At 40.4% G+C, this 19196-nt stretch overlaps 2 protein-coding genes and 1 long non-coding RNA gene across 13 annotated transcripts in view; 1 reads left to right on the top strand and 2 right to left on the bottom strand.

Moving 5' to 3' along the window:
- Ptp10D (Protein tyrosine phosphatase 10D) overlaps nucleotides 1–14080 on the top strand; it is a 177378-nt gene extending 163298 nt beyond the window's left edge. For 3 of the 10 annotated variants that reach the window (XM_022805994.2, XM_086991561.1, XM_022805996.2), the window contains exons 11-18: nucleotides 3348–3617; nucleotides 3973–4213; nucleotides 4448–4785; nucleotides 4998–6165; nucleotides 6549–7053; nucleotides 7173–7367; nucleotides 7672–7996; nucleotides 8605–14080. In XM_022805994.2, the coding sequence (XP_022661729.1) occupies nucleotides 3348–3617; nucleotides 3973–4213; nucleotides 4448–4785; nucleotides 4998–6165; nucleotides 6549–7053; nucleotides 7173–7367; nucleotides 7672–7996; nucleotides 8605–8738 (3176 nt within the window). In that variant the 3' untranslated portion in view covers nucleotides 8739–14080. Of the gene's footprint in view, nucleotides 1–3347; nucleotides 3618–3972; nucleotides 4214–4447; nucleotides 4786–4997; nucleotides 6166–6548; nucleotides 7054–7132; nucleotides 7368–7671; nucleotides 7997–8604 lie in introns of those variants that run through there. The other 7 variants (XM_022805998.2, XM_086991562.1, XM_022806001.2 and 4 more) reach the window with 7 other exon arrangements.
- Nucleotides 32–9215, bottom strand: LOC147755313 (uncharacterized). Of its 2 annotated transcripts, none has more exons than XR_015329359.1 (3): nucleotides 9078–9215; nucleotides 2651–2725; nucleotides 32–1573 (listed from the first exon to the last, which is right to left on the bottom strand). It is a non-coding gene; the product is annotated as an uncharacterized LOC147755313 (long non-coding RNA). The 2 variants fall into 2 exon arrangements; XR_015329358.1 differs by having other exon boundaries at nucleotides 2651–2741; nucleotides 9078–9191.
- Nucleotides 14081–17717: 3637 nt separating the features above from the next.
- Nucleotides 17718–18916, bottom strand: LOC111251502 (uncharacterized). The gene is made up of 3 exons (XM_086991570.1): nucleotides 18759–18916; nucleotides 18170–18366; nucleotides 17718–17907 (listed from the first exon to the last, which is right to left on the bottom strand). Exons 2-3 carry the CDS (start codon nucleotides 18352–18354, stop codon nucleotides 17790–17792), a joined length of 303 nt encoding a protein of 100 aa, XP_086847696.1. The 5' UTR covers nucleotides 18355–18366; nucleotides 18759–18916; the 3' UTR covers nucleotides 17718–17789.
- Nucleotides 18917–19196: the final 280 nt, after the last annotated feature.

Here is a 19196-nt window from a genome sequence, read left to right as displayed (position 1 = left end):
TTTCAATATTTTGATAAAAATCGATAGCACGTAGCTTGCTAATAAGCATCCTTTATTTTGCATGAATTGCGTCACCGCTTTAGATTTTCATGGTCGACCGTTTTGTTTTTTATTGCTTAGTAATCGTCTCCTAAATCGATTTGTGTCATATTGTTCTACCAATCGCTTTCTATCGTTGTAAATCGCCACCTAAACGGAAACTTCTTAAAATAACGTTGTCGATAATCACGTATTTTTACATAATTTTGCATACAATTTTGGATCGTCTTTACAAGCGGTAACAGCTGGGATTGAACAAATTCGCTAGACATTCTGTTGTCTGTGGGGGCTGCATGTATGCCAATTTCCAATAGAGACTTCTTTACCAGCTAGCATCAAGCATACAAAGCGTTAACAAGGTAAATGATCGCGTGCAAGCATTTTGTTCTCCCGCGAACCGCTTTGAATATATACTGCGTACAAACTTCACTACGCACTCATCGGGGAGAGGTCGAGTACATTTGCATAAAAATAATGTCTTCGTTTAGATGAAGTGTCCGTAGTATCCAGCTGGAGGTAAATGAGAAAACGATACCAAGAAATATCACGAAAAAATACACATATTACGTTTTTCTTCGCTTTTTTTCAGTGCCTGACAAGGCACTAGGCCCAGAGTAACGGGTTACCTTGTATGTCTTATGTATATTTATAGGAGCATATGATTTTCTGTGATTGCGTATTGCGCAACCATGCGAACGTTAAAAGAGCTGTATACGTTAGGCTGCGTGTGAACTGTTATTTCAATCCGATTGACTTCACATAGAATGCTACTATATAAGGCTTTTCTTAAATCTAGAAGGTAATTAACTTATAATATATTTAGACTAACTGAACCTAATATATACGTGCTTGTGCGTATATATGGTGTCTAACAATATGTTTTATTATATTTAAAAATATATATATAGGTATATGCTATTATGTGTGTAATAATTACCAAGGCCTAGCAGACGAAAGTCGAATACGTAATATAAGAATTAACCTTTAAAGCCGAAAGTAGAAATCAACCGTGTTTGCTTCGGAATTTCGACTCGGTTAAAATATGCTCTCTCCTTAAACTCATATATATATATACAAATTATTTAAAAAAAACCCTATATATAAGCTGAACTTCGTCTACATCGATCTCGGTTAATGCGTCTGGTACCATCTTCTATGCTAACCAGTATAATAGATTGTATACAGCTGCGACTGCACTAAAAATCCTTTTTGTTTTCCATGGCATTTCGTGTTGATTATCGATATATTCTAGTACAATATACCTTTGACATCTGTTGCCTAGAGTTCATTTTCGACTTTTTGATCCATGCATGGCCCTTCCGTGTTCTTTTCGCCTCTTTCAAAATGCCGGAAAAAATCTACCCATTGATTTTAGTTATTTAACTCTCCTCAGGGCATAAATATGCTTTTCTGCCTCTAAACATCGATAACTAAATGCCTGTACTTCATTTCTACACATTAATTAATATAATCTAATCTAACACTGTTAACGCGCATGCTTCCTTCCGGAGAGTCGAATTCTGAAGGCTTCAATCTGCTTGGTCAAATTAAAGGGTCAAAAAACAAAGGTAATTCTTATGTTACTCGTAGCGTGTAGACTGTGACGAATGAAATGAATTTTCTGTCTATAATAATTTTGTATGTTCTGATTCTCGCAAGCCTTCGTTTTCCTTTAACTTAGAATTCCGTCCCTTTCCGTTTCGAGCAATTTTGTATATCAGCGTTTCCTCCCCCCCCCCCCCGCCCGCCCTGGACGTGTCTCATTCGCCACTTTCATCTTCTAGTGAGTTATACTATCCACACAAAACGCATCGATCATTGTTTTCGAGAGAAGATTCAACAGACATGGGTTTTGTTCCCTTGAAAGAGGAACGTATGTAGCTTCCCTTTGCTTTTATCAAATTTTATTCCCTAGTTGAGCTACTGCTTGCCATCGTCTCTTACACTAGACGCTACCAATTCTTGAACTCGTTTGACGTTCTCCCAAGCTATTCATAACGATGGCTGTGTGAGAGCCCCAGCTTCACGTTGCAATTCTGACCTCCATTGCTATCCTGAGTCCTTGTGCAAAGGAGGCTATCGATAGATTAAAGCAACAACAAACATTTGACTATTGGATCTACCTATATCAAAGAAAACACTCGAGACTGGCTATATAATAAAGTTGGCGTTTTCCGAAATAAAATATGCGTGCTTATCATACTAGTATTTTTTTCCACAAACGTCGAAGTTAGGTCACTTTGCCACACATGAGCCAGTGTGTTTCGTCCCATCCCTATACATTACGTCCCTGTAGCTTTTGTTATGATGTACTTACTACGTTCCCCTTCATCAACGTTAAACGTGGCGATTCACTATATGTGGAGGGTCTTGATCATTTAGGCCTACGGAAAGCTGGTAATTGGGATCATAAACTATAGCAAAACCTTTTGGGTCTGATATACGATTTAGTGGAAAGATAATCTGACGAAGCAGATATCTGTAACCTTCGATGATTGGCGAGCATGCGCATCAGGAAGGCGCTAACTTGAAAAATGGCAAACGAATTTCAAGTAAACAGATCTTCTTGGCAGATGCTTTTGCTATGCTTGTTAAGGTGTGGCTTTACTACCTCTGTTAATATTTGATCGTCTTGTCCTGCGCGGGTCCCCTGGTAATCTCGTACGACTGGCGTATGTCTCCATACCTGTAAAGATGTAGAACTGAAGGATGAAAACGTTGAGCCAAATTGAAAAATTCACTGTAATTAATTTCAATTCAGATTTTTCATAAATTATTAGATATAGTTCAGACTAGTTGCTAAACAAATCGGCTCAGTGAAGCCTATCAGACATTTCTAATTTTTGCTATGTACCCAGCGCTTCCTAGCACAATAAACTCCTTTCTATCAATCTCTTTTTTTAGTCTAAAACATTTATCTTTAATCCTCTATTTAGCATCTCTGAGTTTTTCTGTCCTTTGATGTTTTAGTTAAACGCTCAATCATGTTTCTGTATGCATCTCCCAGAGCGCTATTCCTCTCACCGCCTGACAATGGGAAGAAAAAACCGATCGTGAAATAAATGTTACATCTAGCTTTGGTAAAACATTACTTTTAGCCGCCAGTATGGTTTTAGATGCCACACTTTTGTCGAGACCCCCCCCCCCACCCCAATACCAGTCCGCTATGACCTGTTTAATCGCACAGTTATCACCGTCTATTTTAAGGAAAAATTTGTTGTCTTAGCCAATCGATAAGCCTAATGAGTAAAATCCATATTCCCCGCATATTGTTTTTTGATTGCTCGGACCGGGTTTTGCGTATCTAGTACCGCGTCCGCCAAACAATCTGCTCGTGACGAAAGCTTCAAATACGTCGATGATCCTTACGTGGATTTCTCCCGTGAACTCAATTGTCGATCACTATACAATCATGATACGAGCCTCATCGTCGGAGACGTGGAAGGAACTTGGTATCGTAAATAGCACCACATACGAAATGAACGATCTTGTAGCAGGTGAAAAATACTCTGTGAGAGTAAGTGCTGTCAATAACAAGGCGGAAAGTCAGAACTCGCCCGTCATCGAACAAACTATGTGTGAGTACTTCGTCGAACCTCAACTGTCTTATTAGTACCTTTAACTAGCGTTCATGTATGGCATACAGATATGTTACGGTAAAAGTCACCACAAAAGCTCTATCAAGGCGTACACATTTCTGCAAAACACTTATTATCCAGTACGAAAATTAATAATAGCAGAAATATTTTAAACTTTTGCGCTATATTTTTCACTGTATAATTGATGTCGGTCGAAAATCGCACAATACAATAGTAATAAACATCACATTTTAGTTACTAAATGTATCTATTAAACATAATGCATTATTCCTACAAATCTCTATCTGCAGTAATGACAGACCTTCTAACGTATATCCATGCATGCTGACTTCAGATCCGAACGCCTTAACAGATGTGAAGCATTATGTAGATAGTAAGAACGTGACGTTCAGCTGGGCACGTCCTTCTGGCCGAATCGACTACTATATCGTAGTCTACAATCCCGTGCGAGACCCATTAGCCCATAACTCGCATCAGTTTCCTGCTAACCGAACCCTTGTGGGGGAGCCGGTTTCCGTAGCTATAGAAAACCTCAAACCCGGCGAGTTATATAGCTTCCGCCTCTACTCCGTCAGGTATTTGTTGCTAATGAGATATTTGTTTCAGGTTCAATGTTTCCACAAATACATTTTGCTCTATGGAAATATAAAAAAGAAATACTGTTGTAAATACACTGACAGCGACGACGCATTGTATACGAGTATACCGATTCTATCGGATATCGTCTGCAGACGGTTACTCAATTAACCAATTACTGTCCACTGCTACTTTTATTTCGATATATGTGTTGGTCCACCGCAAATGCTCAGCCATTCGCTGCGGAGCGAGGGCGTTGGCGTCGAGACTCGTACGATGCCCGTTATTGATTCGGTGATTAACATCGTAATCGACGAACATCTAACGAAAACGCTTGGCATCAAATACACGCCGACCCCAGTTCGGAACGTTGTTTTTGACCGCTATCGCTTCCAGTTGCTAAGCTCAACGGGCGATTTTCCGGTGCCGCCAGCGCAAGAGAAGCTTTTTAACGACACTAATCGGCTAGTGGTATTCGATAACCTTATCCCCGGCCACCTCTACAATATCTCCATTTGGACTGTGTCTGGTGGAGTATCTAGCGTTCCCATTTATAGGCATACTCGACTATGTAAGTACGCTTTTCATTATACAATACTTAATTGCTGAAGATGTCCTGTGTGGATAACTGAAGTGCCCTTGGATTCAGTAACCCATGGCTTGTGCCAGCACTATGCCTGGCCAAGCATGACACTATCGAACCTAGCTAGCATTCAATTACATGGAAAATTAGTCATTCACCACATATGATCCTAATATTTTCGACTTTTTCATACTTCTCAGACCCCGATCCAGTGAAGTCTATCCGTGCTTTGACGGTGACCGACACGGAGATCTCTCTAACATGGGAGCATTCTGGAGATGCAATTCCCGGTTCGGGAGATCGTGACGGCTACGAGGTCCAATACCTCGACCATCAGGGCAACCTAGTGCACAACTTCACGCTGATCGAGTCAATAACGTACCTGAATTTAAAGCCGCATCATAACTATACGTTCGTTGTTACCGTCGTGTCGGGCTACGAGACGTCGACCGTCCGTCGGAGTCTGCCGATGTCGCAGACATTCCAGAGTCTGGAAAGTGTACCCGGAAAGGTGCATTATTTCCGCCCGATCGACGTGCGCCCATCGCAGTTAACGCTTGAATGGTCGCTGCCATCGTCAGAGCAGAACGGTGTTCTAACTGGGTACAAGATTTTATACTACTTGAAAGGCAATTCGTACAGCGACAAGTACAATACATTTCCTCCGAATATTACCAACGGTACGATCAGTAACCTCGTGCCCGGCAAAACGTACGTGTTCGAAATACAGGCCCACACAAAGATTGGGCCTGGTGGAAAGGCCCACTGGGAGGAAACAATGCCGATATGGGCGCCGCCCAAACCTTCGGATTCTGTTTATCCGACACTCGTGTCGCATACGGCCACCTCGATTCGTGTCCTTTTCCGTAAGAACTACTTCCAGAACACAAACGGTCCTGTTTTGGCTTATACACTCATTGTTGCTGAGGATGACAGTATAGCCCCCTCACAGAACCCGATGCCCTCGTGGAATGATGTTCAGGGCTTTACGTACTGGCCACCATATCAAGTTATGGAACCGTACTATCCTTTCAATGGGACGATAACAACAGAGGATTTTATTATTGGGACAGAAGATTGCACGGATAAGACGCGTCAACGAACATCAATCTATTGCAACGGACCGCTGAAGCCTGGTAGCCAGTATCGCATAAAGTTACGCGCTTTCACCGGGCCTGATAAATTCACCGACACCACTTGGTCTTATGCTATACAAACCGATCCGGATAATTCTTCGCTGATAGCTGGCATTTTCATACCGCTTACTGTGCTTGTATGCATTGCGCTTATACTATTAGTTCTACGAAAACGACGGATGGCACCATTCAATTCGAAACCACCTCTTAAAAATGACCCAAACACGCACAGGTAAGATACAGGGCCGGACTGGCATCAAGTTCCACCAAACCCACAATCAAATATGGCTGAAACAACTGAAAACGTATTGTATATTATAAATATTCTATTCACATCTCGAACAACTCTTCAAACAACTAGAGCAGTTATGAATGATTTGACAACAGTATTTGTATTATAACTGAAAAACATCATATGACTGCTGCCAGTGCTATCATACCTTTCTAGAATTGGATCCTATATGAACAAACATGAACGATCAATGACATCGTACTGCTAGTTAAAATTTCACAATCTTCCTTCTTTCTATGCGTAGAGAAGTGCGTGTTCGCCCATTGATAAAAAGACTAAATTTTCTGGGTGTTGTATCCCGACTAACGTCAACTAAGCGATAGCGTGTTTTATAGGCACAGCGACCAGCACGGCGGAACTGGAGCTGGGCTGAATCTTCCCGAAGTCGAGGTGATCACCTCACGGCCGGTCAAGTTGGCCCATTTTGCTGAGCATTACCGAATCATGAGCGCCGACTCAGATTTCAGATTCTCGGAGGAGTTTGAATTACTGAAGCACGTCGGACGTGATCGGCCCTGCACGGCCGCTGATTTACCCGTAAATAGGCCAAAGAACCGCTTCACCAATATCCTGCCGTACGATCATTCGCGAGTGAAATTGTTGCCTACTGATGACGAGGAAGGCTCGGATTATATCAACGCCAACTATATTCCGGGCTACAATTCGCCTAGAGAGTTTATCGTAACTCAGGGTCCATTACATTCAACACGCGACGATTTTTGGCGTATGGTCTGGGAGCAGAATTGCCGAGCGATCGTCATGTTAACGCGTTGCGTAGAAAAAGGCAGGGAGAAGTGTGACCACTATTGGCCCTTTGACATGCAGCCTGTGAGTGTTCACTTTCTTATACAAAAACGGTACTGAAACTAATTATCGTTCATTATTATTATTTTCTAAACTTCTCTAGTTCACGTTTTTATTGCCATGTTCGATCTACGTGTTCGAAGGTTTACTACGGCGACATCCAGGTGACAATTCTGACAGAATCACAATACCCCGACTGGACAATTTGCGAGCTAAAAGTTTCACGCGGAGACCAGTCACGTATTGTGAAACATTTCCATTTCACTACCTGGCCAGATTTCGGTGTTCCTGATCCCCCGCAGACGCTCGTCAGATTTGTCCGGACGTTCCGAGAAAGGGTTAGTAAACCAAAAAAAAAAAACGCGCAACCCATTAGCCCGTCCCGTTATCGAAATATAATTAATGAGTAAAAAGTAACGAGAGAACAAAAGCTGCGTCCCAAATATTGGCTGTTTACCGCGCAGCTACCTTATACAACGAACATAGATTTCAATCATAAACACTATCTATTATGGTGGAAATATTCATTTTAGTTAACAATTCTATTCTGTCCCGGGTACTGCATACCAGTAGAATTTGACCAACGGAGGTTAATCTAAACGTTTTTTGCCTCTGATCGTTTGTGATGATCTGATCTTCCAGGTAATCCCGGACAACAAGCCTATTGTGGTTCACTGCTCAGCTGGTGTAGGCCGTTCGGGTACCTTTATCGCGCTCGACCGAATTCTGCAATCGATGCGTAAACTCGACGTCGTGGACATTTTCGGCATCGTTTTCGAAATGCGCAAAGATCGTGTGTGGATGGTACAAAATGAACAGCAATATATTTGCATACACCAGTGTCTCATGTGCGTTCTTGACACTATAACGCCTTCGTCAGGCCTGCTACAACATCAGGCCACCGCTGATGACCTGCATCGCATGCTACATGATCATCGAGAAATACATGACAACAGCGCGTTCGAAGGTAGGCTTGAGCAGATCAGCAATCATTCATCACAATAACTTTTTCTTCCATTTCTGGTATCAACCTTTCCGAAGGCACAGTGTTCTATTGGGTGCGTAAATCATAGACACTCTATAGGACAACACCTGTTCTAATATTCTAATAAAATTCTAGAAATTGTAGTTTAAATCAAAGCTGCAATATGGAGGCAGTATCTAGTTGAAAAATCTTCGTTGAACTCTACGACTGCTTTACGAAAAATTTCCGCAGGTTTTCTATACTTTAAAGATGATTAATTTAATGTTTTAACAAACAGATTTGATGAAACACACGAACAAGACATTTGATAGATTTCAAGCCGGTCAGGCGCTTACGGTACAACTCTTTACTGCGTCACCGTTGCTTTTGTCAATATGTTTATTGACAATGAATCGCAGTACGGATATGCGAATATAAACTAGAGAAGGACGGCATCTTATAAAATAGTGGCCTTGGCGACAATGCTAAACGTAACGGATAAATACATTAAATATTATCTTGAAATATACCAATGCTGCTGGAACGTTAATGACGCGCGGCACTGATCATGAAATCGGTGACGCTGGATCGATTGGTGATGAACTGATCAGTGACAAAACTCAAGGACGACTCAGATTCCGACGAGACCAAGTCGACAGTATTGATCGTCGATCCCGGGTGGGTTTTGTTTAAATTTCTGACATCCACTTCACAAACGACCCAGCTCTCCTGCTGCAATGCATAATAATGCTGCTGAGTGCCCAAGCCTTCGATAGCAATCTCCTACGCTTGATCCACCAGAGATGCCTGCATTACGCCCCGACCCGGTTCCGGACATTGACGGCCTGCTGGACTTTTTCTTTAGTTTCGCCATTTTTCCATTACGTTCATACGCTTATTTGGTATTTTTACACGACGACACCAATTCAGCACTCTGAATTTTTATCTAGTCAAACTATGCAACTTTATATAGGAAACTTTGTCAGATCCACTCAAGTTCAACGCCGAATCCTAAGTTTGTCGTTTTCATTATGATTAACTTTAATCCTCTAATACAGTAACCCTAGAACTGCACCACACTCACCGTTTCCGGCTCTTCCATAAATGCCTGTATGCATGCATGTATTGTTATAATTGTCGCTCGCACAAGCCTCAGCAGAATTTTGACGTCGCTTAAGAAATGCGAATTTCAGATGACGAGGGGATAGCGGAGTCTGGGATCTAATATCGACGACGGATACACATCCGGAAACCGAAGTCGATATGGCCGACGCTGAACACGAACAGACGAACGTTGATGGGGTGATAAACAATGTTAATAACACTCACCATCACAATTCGAACGGCCGATTCGAGAGTGTACAGTCCGACGCTGATTCCCAGACGCCGCTCGCTCCATGTGCCGACGTATGTCTTCACGACATCGTCTGACATCAAGCTTCGCCGAGACATCGAGGAGAGGACGGACAGCTCCGACGGCTGCAGCAGCAGCAGCTGTTATGTCATCACGACCACGAACGTCATAGCCAGTGGTCATTCCGACGACAGAACGCTACTCCGACGCCTAGATATCACAGTAGTGCCAAATCGATGCTGTCAGGACGATCGTGGTCACCGCGAACCTATTACAGCGGACAATATTATAACCATTTCTGCCATCAACAGTCATCAACAAATATTAGTTCAAATAGTTCGAATGCCACTCGAGTATGGTGCGGGCATCGATCCGGCGTGAGCCACTCACCTTGGCTGTGTGAGTCCGATCGTGACGTTGCGGATGAGCAAAGCACTAGCAGCAGTAGTATTTGTAATCACTCATCAATCATACGGTCCACGAACCGCGATAGTTGTAACAAAGCAAGTAAGCTTTGCTATAATCACCACCAGCATCATCACTGCAATACCACTATAATTACCAGCAATAATACTAACGACAGCCATGATAACGACTGTAAGGGGAGTACGGCCACCATCTCTGATACATCATCCGAGGGGTGGTCTGAGATGCGATCCAGTGCGGGATCGAAGTGGAGTTGGTCGCTAGATGACGAGGACGCCGGCGTCGAGACGGGGGTCGACGAATCGTTCGTTTGCGATAAGGAAGGTTCGTCCGAGAGCGATGCTGTTGTCATGTCATTACCATCGAGTCACAGGCCAAACGAGGGTGAAGACCTATGCAGCCTGGCAAGCCCGCGCTGCTTTTTATCGAAGGCGTTGCCAAAGGCTGGCTCCTATTCGTCGTGGCCGACGAGGCAAACCCTGAAAGCTTGCATTAGCGCCGCTACGTCTGCTTCTAATGGCATCAGCCACGATCATCGTAGTGTCATTTTCATACATTCGTGTTCCGTTCAAAGAAAGTACAGCAAACCAGAGCGAGTTTATAGAACTGCGCTCCGCTACTGATAGAGAGAGCAAAAGAAAAGAGCAACTACATTCGTTATATATATATATATATATATATATATATATATATATATATATATATATATATGAGAAGAACGAATAAAACACGGACAACGGTAGACGAATGTATAGGTAGGGGGTGGTAGATGACGTTGCACGAGAGCGGTAAACTGAAACTGGAATTGTGTATAGAGTAGTTGATTAATGCAGGTAAACGAGAATAGAGTAGAACAGGACAGCGGCTCCAAGGTGTTAGTAAGGTCCATCTTCTAGTCAAACCCGTTTTGATAACTCATTTATTACGATAGAGACAAAGATTCGACCGGAAGAACCACTGCTATATATTGTTATTATTATTATTATTATTATTATTATAGGACAAAGACAACAACTATGATCGCCAAGACTCTAATGAAGAACGTACTGTGAAACCTGTAAAACGATTATATATATATATATATGAACAGAGATAAGTAAATACAACTTGATTAAATATCGATGAGATAGTACCATGCTCACTCACTGAAATCAGCCTGATTAAGTACTGGATGAACAGAAGAAGACAATAATGGTAATAGATGTGTGAATAATATGAAATCGGCAAGGTTAATGCCCATCAATAGATAACCTAACCTATGACACGTCTAATATAGAAGCGCTGAAACGAGTGCAGCTACACGTTGACGCTGCTGCTGGATGACACCTGAATTCTCACAGGAATAAAACTTCTCTCTGCCTCGAAGACGAAGCCATTTCATATCTGCGATTAGCGCGACATGCACACTAGACGCAACAGAAACTTTATAAATACAGCCGACTTAATACGTATGGATGCCCATATTATATAGGTTAACGAGACGCCAAGGAGTCGCTAACAACTGAATGAGCGCGACAAAAATGATACATTATTACAAATTTTAATAACTCAGGAGGGGCTGCGATGCTGCGTTAACATGGAAAGACAACAATTGTACAAAGTAGTTGAAATCCTTTAGCAAGTTTCGGAATGCACATTACTATTAATGATACGATAAGAAATAAAATGGGAACGAATGTTTCAGAAGGAATTATTTCGAATATTTAGCGCGGGCTGCACAAGTGTCAACTGGATTCAGTTCATTCGGTATTTGCGATGTACTAGATTTTTCATCATTATTATTCCAAGTTCCATTATTTAATTAACTTACCGCTATTAAAGATAGCTTTTGTCAAATACACATTTACAAGGTTACTTCGATTTTGTAAATTATAATAATTTTTTTATCGCTCACATTCATTTAAGCGTTTTAATTCGTTTAATTAAGAAAGAGTTATATGCTTACAGACAAGCTGCGATTGGATATTACAAGTTATTTTTTATTACAAGTTATTTTTATTTTTACTAACGAATATGACGTAAATCAACAAACCCATGACGGTATAATGTTCAACAATTAGAGGCGCTTTTTAAATAATTATCGATAATCACGTATTGCCATCATTTAAAGCTATACGTTCGGCAATTTTCATTAGAAAAACATAAGCGCAGTGTTTTTGGAACTAAGCGTACTGCCGACGCATTTTCCTTGAGTGAGAAAGATATGTCTATAGGTTATAATATATTACATGTACTATGCAAAAGGGGCTTCTGTAACATGTAACTGTTAATTAAGCGTGTCAGAAGGCGGGCAGTTGTTAACGAAGGGCCACATGATCGGTTGCTATTAATAAAAACGTAAAGTGAGGTGCAGCTCGCATTCGACCTGTCAGGTTTGTAGAAAAGAGGTTCGGAGTGTTTTTCTATGGCGATACCGTTGTATGATGAGGCTCCGAATGAGGGGGCTCTGTTGACATGTGAGCATATCAACTAATCACACCATAGAAACTGATATAGTTAGGAAAAATCGTTCGATCCAGAGAGAACAACTGTGCTGAAATTGAACTTGACATAAAAAATATGGCGCATGCTTGAACATATAAAGTTTTCTATTCGAAATAATTATTTAATTCGAAATAATTTAGTAACCAGATCAGGGTTAGGATTTGGTCTGCACGGGAGAATTTCCTTGATAGATATGCCATCTACGAAGACGTCTGGAGACAACAATTATCCAATTTGCCGTGATAGATTCGAACGGCTTTCTATATGGAACTTCAGTTTAATCCTCTATACATCGGAGCGAAAGGCTTCTTAATACGTTCCGAAGCAATACGAGAGGAGCTCATCTCAATTAGTTTATGTTCCAATTGAAAAGACATAGGGGCTTAATATTTGCTTAACGTCAATATACAGAGAGACTTAAGGGTTAACTTAACTTAAGGCAAAGGGTTTGTCCAGCGAATGTTCGATGTGGGCATATTACGAGACAAGTAATTGCGTGAATACGTTTTGATATGCATATTGACACGTCACTTTTTACGTAAGTCCAACGTGTAGCCGTGCATTTTTCCTAACGATGATTTAATGTCGTTGTATAAAAGAAACAATGACCGAGGGCAATCTTAGCTGAGGGAAGAAAGAAGAAACTAGGGAGAGCCGATGTGTAGGGCGCCATTGCTGCACGATAAACATATCGTTTAGAATAGAACACTGAATACGGGGCTCTAAAGAAAGGCAGGGTACTGGCCAGGGTAGATAAATCGCGGGTAAAGCAGCTATCACAGACCCATCATCGTGTGAGTATTTTGCCCACCAACGGAATAGAATAGGGAATGCTAGTACTCATAAGAAAAATAACAATAACGACAAATATGTAACAATAATCAATAAAGTATAGTGATTAAGTGCTATTGACGGTGTATAGACGTAACAAGGAGCGAAAGGAGGATGGAATCACTAGGTAAATCGTAACGCTACAGAGACGTAACGGTTAATACATAAACAACATATCTCTAAGAGTCTTAAGTAAAGTATGGACAAACTATTTTAACAACATTAATTATACTACACAATTTGTTCGATGTAAAGAAAGTATAAGTTAGAATTTCGAAGAAGATGCCGATTCTCAGACGATTTCGAGGCACTCGATTGGTGGTTCGTTGGGGAATGGTCGAATCAAGCCATAAGCAACGATGATAATAAGCGTCTGGCAAACTAAATAAAGCCATTTTATAGACATCCACTTGAGCAGACGAAAATAAATCATTGACGCCCGTCGAATAACACGTCTAGCCGAAAATGCACATTTAGCAAGTGTAAATGAAAATATGAAAAAATTTAATTAACTAATTAATGTCAGAACGGAAGAGAATAAGCAAAGGGGTGCGTTAAAAAGCTGTTAATTGATATAGCAGCGCAACGATGGCCGCCTAGTGTCATTGATACTGCTTTCTGCTCATTTGTTAAGCATTGTAGGAGACACCAGTTGCTAAAAACGCAAAAAAAAGGGCAAATGGAACGCAAGTTCGGAATAGGCAGATGAAGGTTTATGAGAAGGGAACGTTCATCAGCATGGTTCATTGCTGTATGAGCTATAGATCTGGTAGTGAAACCAGCGAGCGTCGAGCCACCACAGGCCACGGCCCTGACTTCTGAGCTAAAGAAGAAATACATAGAAAAAGAGATAGGGAGGAATAACATAAGTAAAATAAAGTGTTGAAATGTTGGGATAACAACACAAAAAAGTAATGAATAGATGTCGAGATGATAATCGTAATTATCATTCCGATTACTCAATAAAACAACTAAGTTATCGTCTATTACAATGTGCGGTTTTTAATTATATCTAAGTATTTCATCGAAGCGTGACATAACTTAGGCTTTAAGTTAAATAGTTCATATATCAAGATCAAAATAGCAGGTACTAACTTGCGTATATGTCGCAGTAAAATTGGCAATGAACTTAAAAAAAGTCCCTTTCCACAACCCGGCCTAGAATTCGTTAGCCATTTAATTAAATAGGAAGCATAAGGTAGAGACAATTGAGCAAATTGCTCAATTGTCTTTACCTTGTGTCCTAATCTTATATTCAAGCATTCTAACATGTATAAAAATCTAGGAGCTGTTTCCTTTATCTGTTAGTCAAAGTAAATACCATTAATAAGAAAAGGTCTATGAACCGCTATCGTACAGACGCTGACGGGGGCGTATGAGCAATCCTGAATTAATGGAATATCGCTCTCCAGAGCTCCCTGAACAAACTGTCTGTAGACTTCCGCTAGATTTGCCTCGAGCCATATAGAAAACGTGAGAGTAAGATTTTGCTGGCATCGCCTGATTAATATTTATATACTATCATCGACTTTCTATTGGAAAGCAATTCAGAAACTACTATTAAACGATTTTTTCAGCTTACAACGAACGAAAGCAATAGAAGTATAATTTTTCGTAAATACCATTCGAAATAAGGCTTACAGGTATAAGACCTAGTTACAGATGTTGACTCGAATTGTGCCAACAACCCAAGTGGTAAATTTTCATTAGCAAGGTCGACCTTAAGATCGAAGCTAGTTGAATACGATGCTTTATTCTAAAATAGAGGACGTTATATACATATTGTTACTGGATCTTTTTGTTCTGCAAGCGATAATAGTGCCTAACTTGTCTCGATGCAAAACACTAAACCTTGACTATTTATCTTAAAATACTCAATTCCTATGATATTTCTGGCCAGTACAATACAGAGATAAATTGAAGGACAGTAAGTAAGTTATCGTAGCTGCCGCGAAATCGATAGGGCTCAATCAAGCCTGTATCGCTCGGGTTAATCCAGGGATTTTTTCTCGGAATGAACTTGAAAGTTAGAGCCCACTACACACTCGATTCGAGTTAATGCTACTGCAGTAGATCTTAAAAATAATCGAAGTGGAAATAAATGTACATTCAATCTGCAAACGTGTTGGAATTAATTTATGATTTAAAAATCGCTAGACCGCAAGGCTTCAATACATCTCACTAACATAAACTCGAAATCCTGTAGATTTTTTAGAGCTTTAAATATACTGGTAAATGAGTGACCTGAATACGGTTGATTTGTATATATTTATCTACTTGAAAACCTAGTTTACGCAAACCCCATAAACACAGCAGTTCGGAACTAGAAAATCCAATGTAATTTTAGTCAAAGTTTCCATTTCATGAGCCTTTCTTTATTGGAATAACAAAACCTTAGACGTATGTCCTTTATGTTTGTTTCTTTTCCTACAAGACACTAGCTAGCGCTGACTATAATTTCGACGCAAGTTTAGAGTTTTAATAGACAGTGTGTGTAACGATGGGTGTTGCATCCAAGACACATATTCTGATATCCTGTACGTATCGTACTTTTTTTTCTCTAAGATTTAGAAAGTACTACGGACTCGTTTTCCAAGACGAGATAATCGTTCTCCGATTGGAACCAAAACATTTATTAGCATTCATTTTTTCCAGCCAAAAAGGAAACGAAAAGCAAAAAACGTTCCGGTTCCCCATTTTTAAAAAGTAGTTTCATAGTCAATAACAAACAATACATATTCACTATTATGAATAGGTTCTGTTTGTTTCATAAAATGTTCAATATCTTTCATTAATTCTAATTTGTTCTAAGTGTTGTCCAATCGTTTCGTGCTACACTTATACATTAGTGATTATTTTGTACTTTGCCTTTATTCTTTAGATCGTATGTACATTTGTTCTTTTTTTTCTTCATTGCAATTCCGCCTTCCCTTATTTCACTCATGTGCATGTAATGCATGCGCCACTGTCTCTATGACTCAAAAACGAGTTTATAATCACAAGGTAATCCAGGTTTAACTTAGATTTATAAAATAAGGCGGCCCTAAGGACCACGCTGTTCGAGATTTAGGACAGCTACATACAACGAGTTTTTAAAGATGCGTCATCGTCCAGTCTTTCCACAACGGGAAAATCTCCAGCCAACATTTCCCGCTACATGTTGCCCTCGCCTTAAATGAACGCAGTCGATAGCAATTGCTGCCGTACACGAATACATATTGCTCACAAGCTGTTCGCTACGCTAATGTCAACCACTAAGATATGGCAAAGCATAAATGGGCTCTTATGGGCCAACCGTCCGCTGACAATAGGGCCGCTTCCCGCGCCGAAGGTTTTATAGTTAGCAGTCTTTAAAAAAGTGTATATAATCTTAGTAGAGCACCACTAGTAAGAACCATCCTGTAACTACTCTTGCGAAATTCAATATAATACACGCGGGCCACGTTAGGTAAACTTGTCAGGATCATCAACCTTTGCGCCCATTAATAAAAATCTGATTCAGAACGAAAACTAGTACCTATTTATACTGAATTCGTATATTCGCCTATTCAGTGATGTTGGCTAGTATCTAAAGGGACAGACTGCTATCGAAGTTTAGATCATTGTAATAGATCATAAGCATATTTGTCCGCCCAGAACAAAATAATGCTCTGTTCGAAAAAACAAAAACAATTTGTTAATACACATGAATTAAATGAAAAACAAAAAACAGACATGAGGAACGTTTGTCGCAAAGAGATTGAGATAAGTATCCGATTCTAATAGATGTACGAAGTCTTATAGCGGGGTCGATTTTATGTTGTCTAAAACTACGTTGCTTCTTACGGCATCAGTTGGTCAAATATCGATATGAACAATATTCGGATCGGCACGATAGAGTTACCTGAAACTCCCATTGATTTAAACCAACGCGGTTATTTTTCCGTAGTTTGTGCTAGAAATGTAAACTGTGAAAATTACGCTTTTACTTCCTGCACTGAAAAGCAAGCTTCTCAGCCTAAGTGCCTAACGGCCACTAACTAGAAACAAGCTAAAAGATGGGCGGAATCGATGAGTGAGCCCGGGGCTATGGTAAAGTCAAAAACACCAGATTAAAGCACAGGGCGGATGATAACAGTGGTCGAAAAGGGGCATACCTACCAATTTGCTGGAGTGAGAAACGGCGCTTAACCATGAGAAATTGGTAAAGAGGTAATGCACCGATAATGAACTACTGCTACCCAGGTAAATCCAGATGAAGAATAAAGACGCTTAGTAAACTGTCTTGGTAGATTATGAATCGAAGACAAGAATTACGACACCGTTTCAACATGTAAAAAATTACTGTATTATAGATTAGTACAGGACACTTGTTCAACGATTAGAATGATGTTTTCAAATAGAGAAGATGATGACTTTACTAAAAACTGAAATGTTTGGAAGTTGAGAACGTCTATACCGTAAACTGTGTTAGTGATGATTGAAAGACATATTTGAAATTGGGATGCAGCTGTATACAAACTGTTTTCTAAAAAGACTCTTTGAAACAATAGGCACTGTTGCCAGAGACGAGCCAGACAAATACGGTCAGAGTATCTGCTTTTGGTCGATCTGTAATTAGTCTATTGTTAATAAAACGACACACATCAATACATAAGGAAAACCATGTTAGTTTTATTAACATTTTATAATATTTACCGCTGTCCATTGGTATATATCAGTTTAACAACAGAGAATGCAATTTTTATCACCCTTCAAAAATTTGACAGGGTGCTCTTCGCTGGCTGTCATGGTACACTGCTGGCCATCCACAACAAGTTCTGCTCGATGCAAGGGGTACCTGTGGCAACAAAATAACTTAGTTTAGTACCGAATTCACCGAACTGGTTTATAACGTAGATGCTGGGTTTAGCTATTACGTGCCGTAAATGAAAACAGCTGTAGCGTCTACACAAACGAAGAATTTGCCTGAAGTACGATCGATGTTGATTCTAACAAAAGGGCTGTACGTCCGAGTAAATTCGAGTCTTAAAAACTAATAGCTGCCCAAACTGATCGAGCCTGTCGATTCGGATTTCGATTAATCTACAGTGAAGTCTCACCTTGTCGAAGAATTAACAGTGTAGTTTCTGATCTCGACGTTATTCGCCTTGCCGAGCTTCTGAGCTTTGGCGATGATCTCCTTAGAAACGGGTGTACTTGAAGGATCAACTTCTTTCGGGGTGCCCACGTCCGTAGCAGTCGCCATGGCCCCAAAAGCAGCGACCACGATTAGAAACATCATCATTAATCTCAGAACCTGGGATACGCGTTAAATTGAAGTTCAAGAACTATTTGAAAATCATATAGAAATACTGCCGCAGGACTAATCATTTTGCCAATGTGCAGATTTAGAGGGACCGAAGCGAACAAATCTTTAAAATTATTTTTCCCTTCTAAGTGGTTCCTTCAAGTAGATCGGTGCCGTTGCCTACATACATTAGCGTTTCTAACCAACACGCCTGTAATAATATAGCCAGAAAACAAAAGTAAAACGATCTTCTATGGCAACGAGAGTTGAATAGAATTCTTTTTTCCGGAACAACGTCGAAAGGACTCGCGTTTTACCGTTATGTACGCTCACTTTTTGATAGGGGCCTTCTGGCAAACCTTTCTTTTATGGCATTTACTTAGAACTTGCTCAGGTACTACCTGTAACGGTTGCGGAAGGAAGCAACTTCACGGCGCGCGTTGGGCAATCTATGATTATTCATTTCAACGATGCTTCTTATATATGCACCCTACAGTCGTGCCGCGGCCCCTTAGGCGGACGGCACTCGGTAAAATCAATTTGGCAGAACATGACGAACCGTATTTACTCCTTGTAACAAGCAGGTAACGAACGCATCCGTTGCTCTTAGAGAAATGCCTAATTCTCTAGGTTATGTTCTAATAAGGCTTCCCTTTAGTTTCTGAAAGGAATGACTAAAAACTACGGCATCTGGATCGAAGTTTCGACTACTAATATGAAAATGACTATCCTGATTGAACTTAAACGTAGATATCACTTCTATTATACTTTGCTAAGCGTAACTTGTCAATTAGAGATATTGTGTTATAATTATCATTTCTATTCGCTAAATAGAGAAG

The sequence above is a fragment of the Varroa destructor genome, unplaced genomic scaffold (assembly GCF_002443255.2).
Source record: "Varroa destructor unplaced genomic scaffold, Vdes_3.0 BEIS01000005.1, whole genome shotgun sequence".
NCBI lineage: Eukaryota > Metazoa > Arthropoda > Arachnida > Mesostigmata > Varroidae > Varroa > Varroa destructor.
Note: the sequence above shows the minus strand (reverse complement) of the source record. Positions and strands in the feature narration are given on the sequence as shown.

Bases quoted from the DNA above. Each gene is read 5' to 3' on its own strand.
- LOC111251502 (XM_086991570.1), bottom strand. From the start codon at position 18,354: ATGATGATGTTTCTAATCGTGGTCGCTGCTTTTGGGGCCATGGCGACT. The intron at 17,908-18,169 runs GTGAGACTTCAC...TTGTTGCCACAG, and splicing joins ACTGTTAATTCTTCGACAAG to GTACCCCTTGCATCGAGCAG.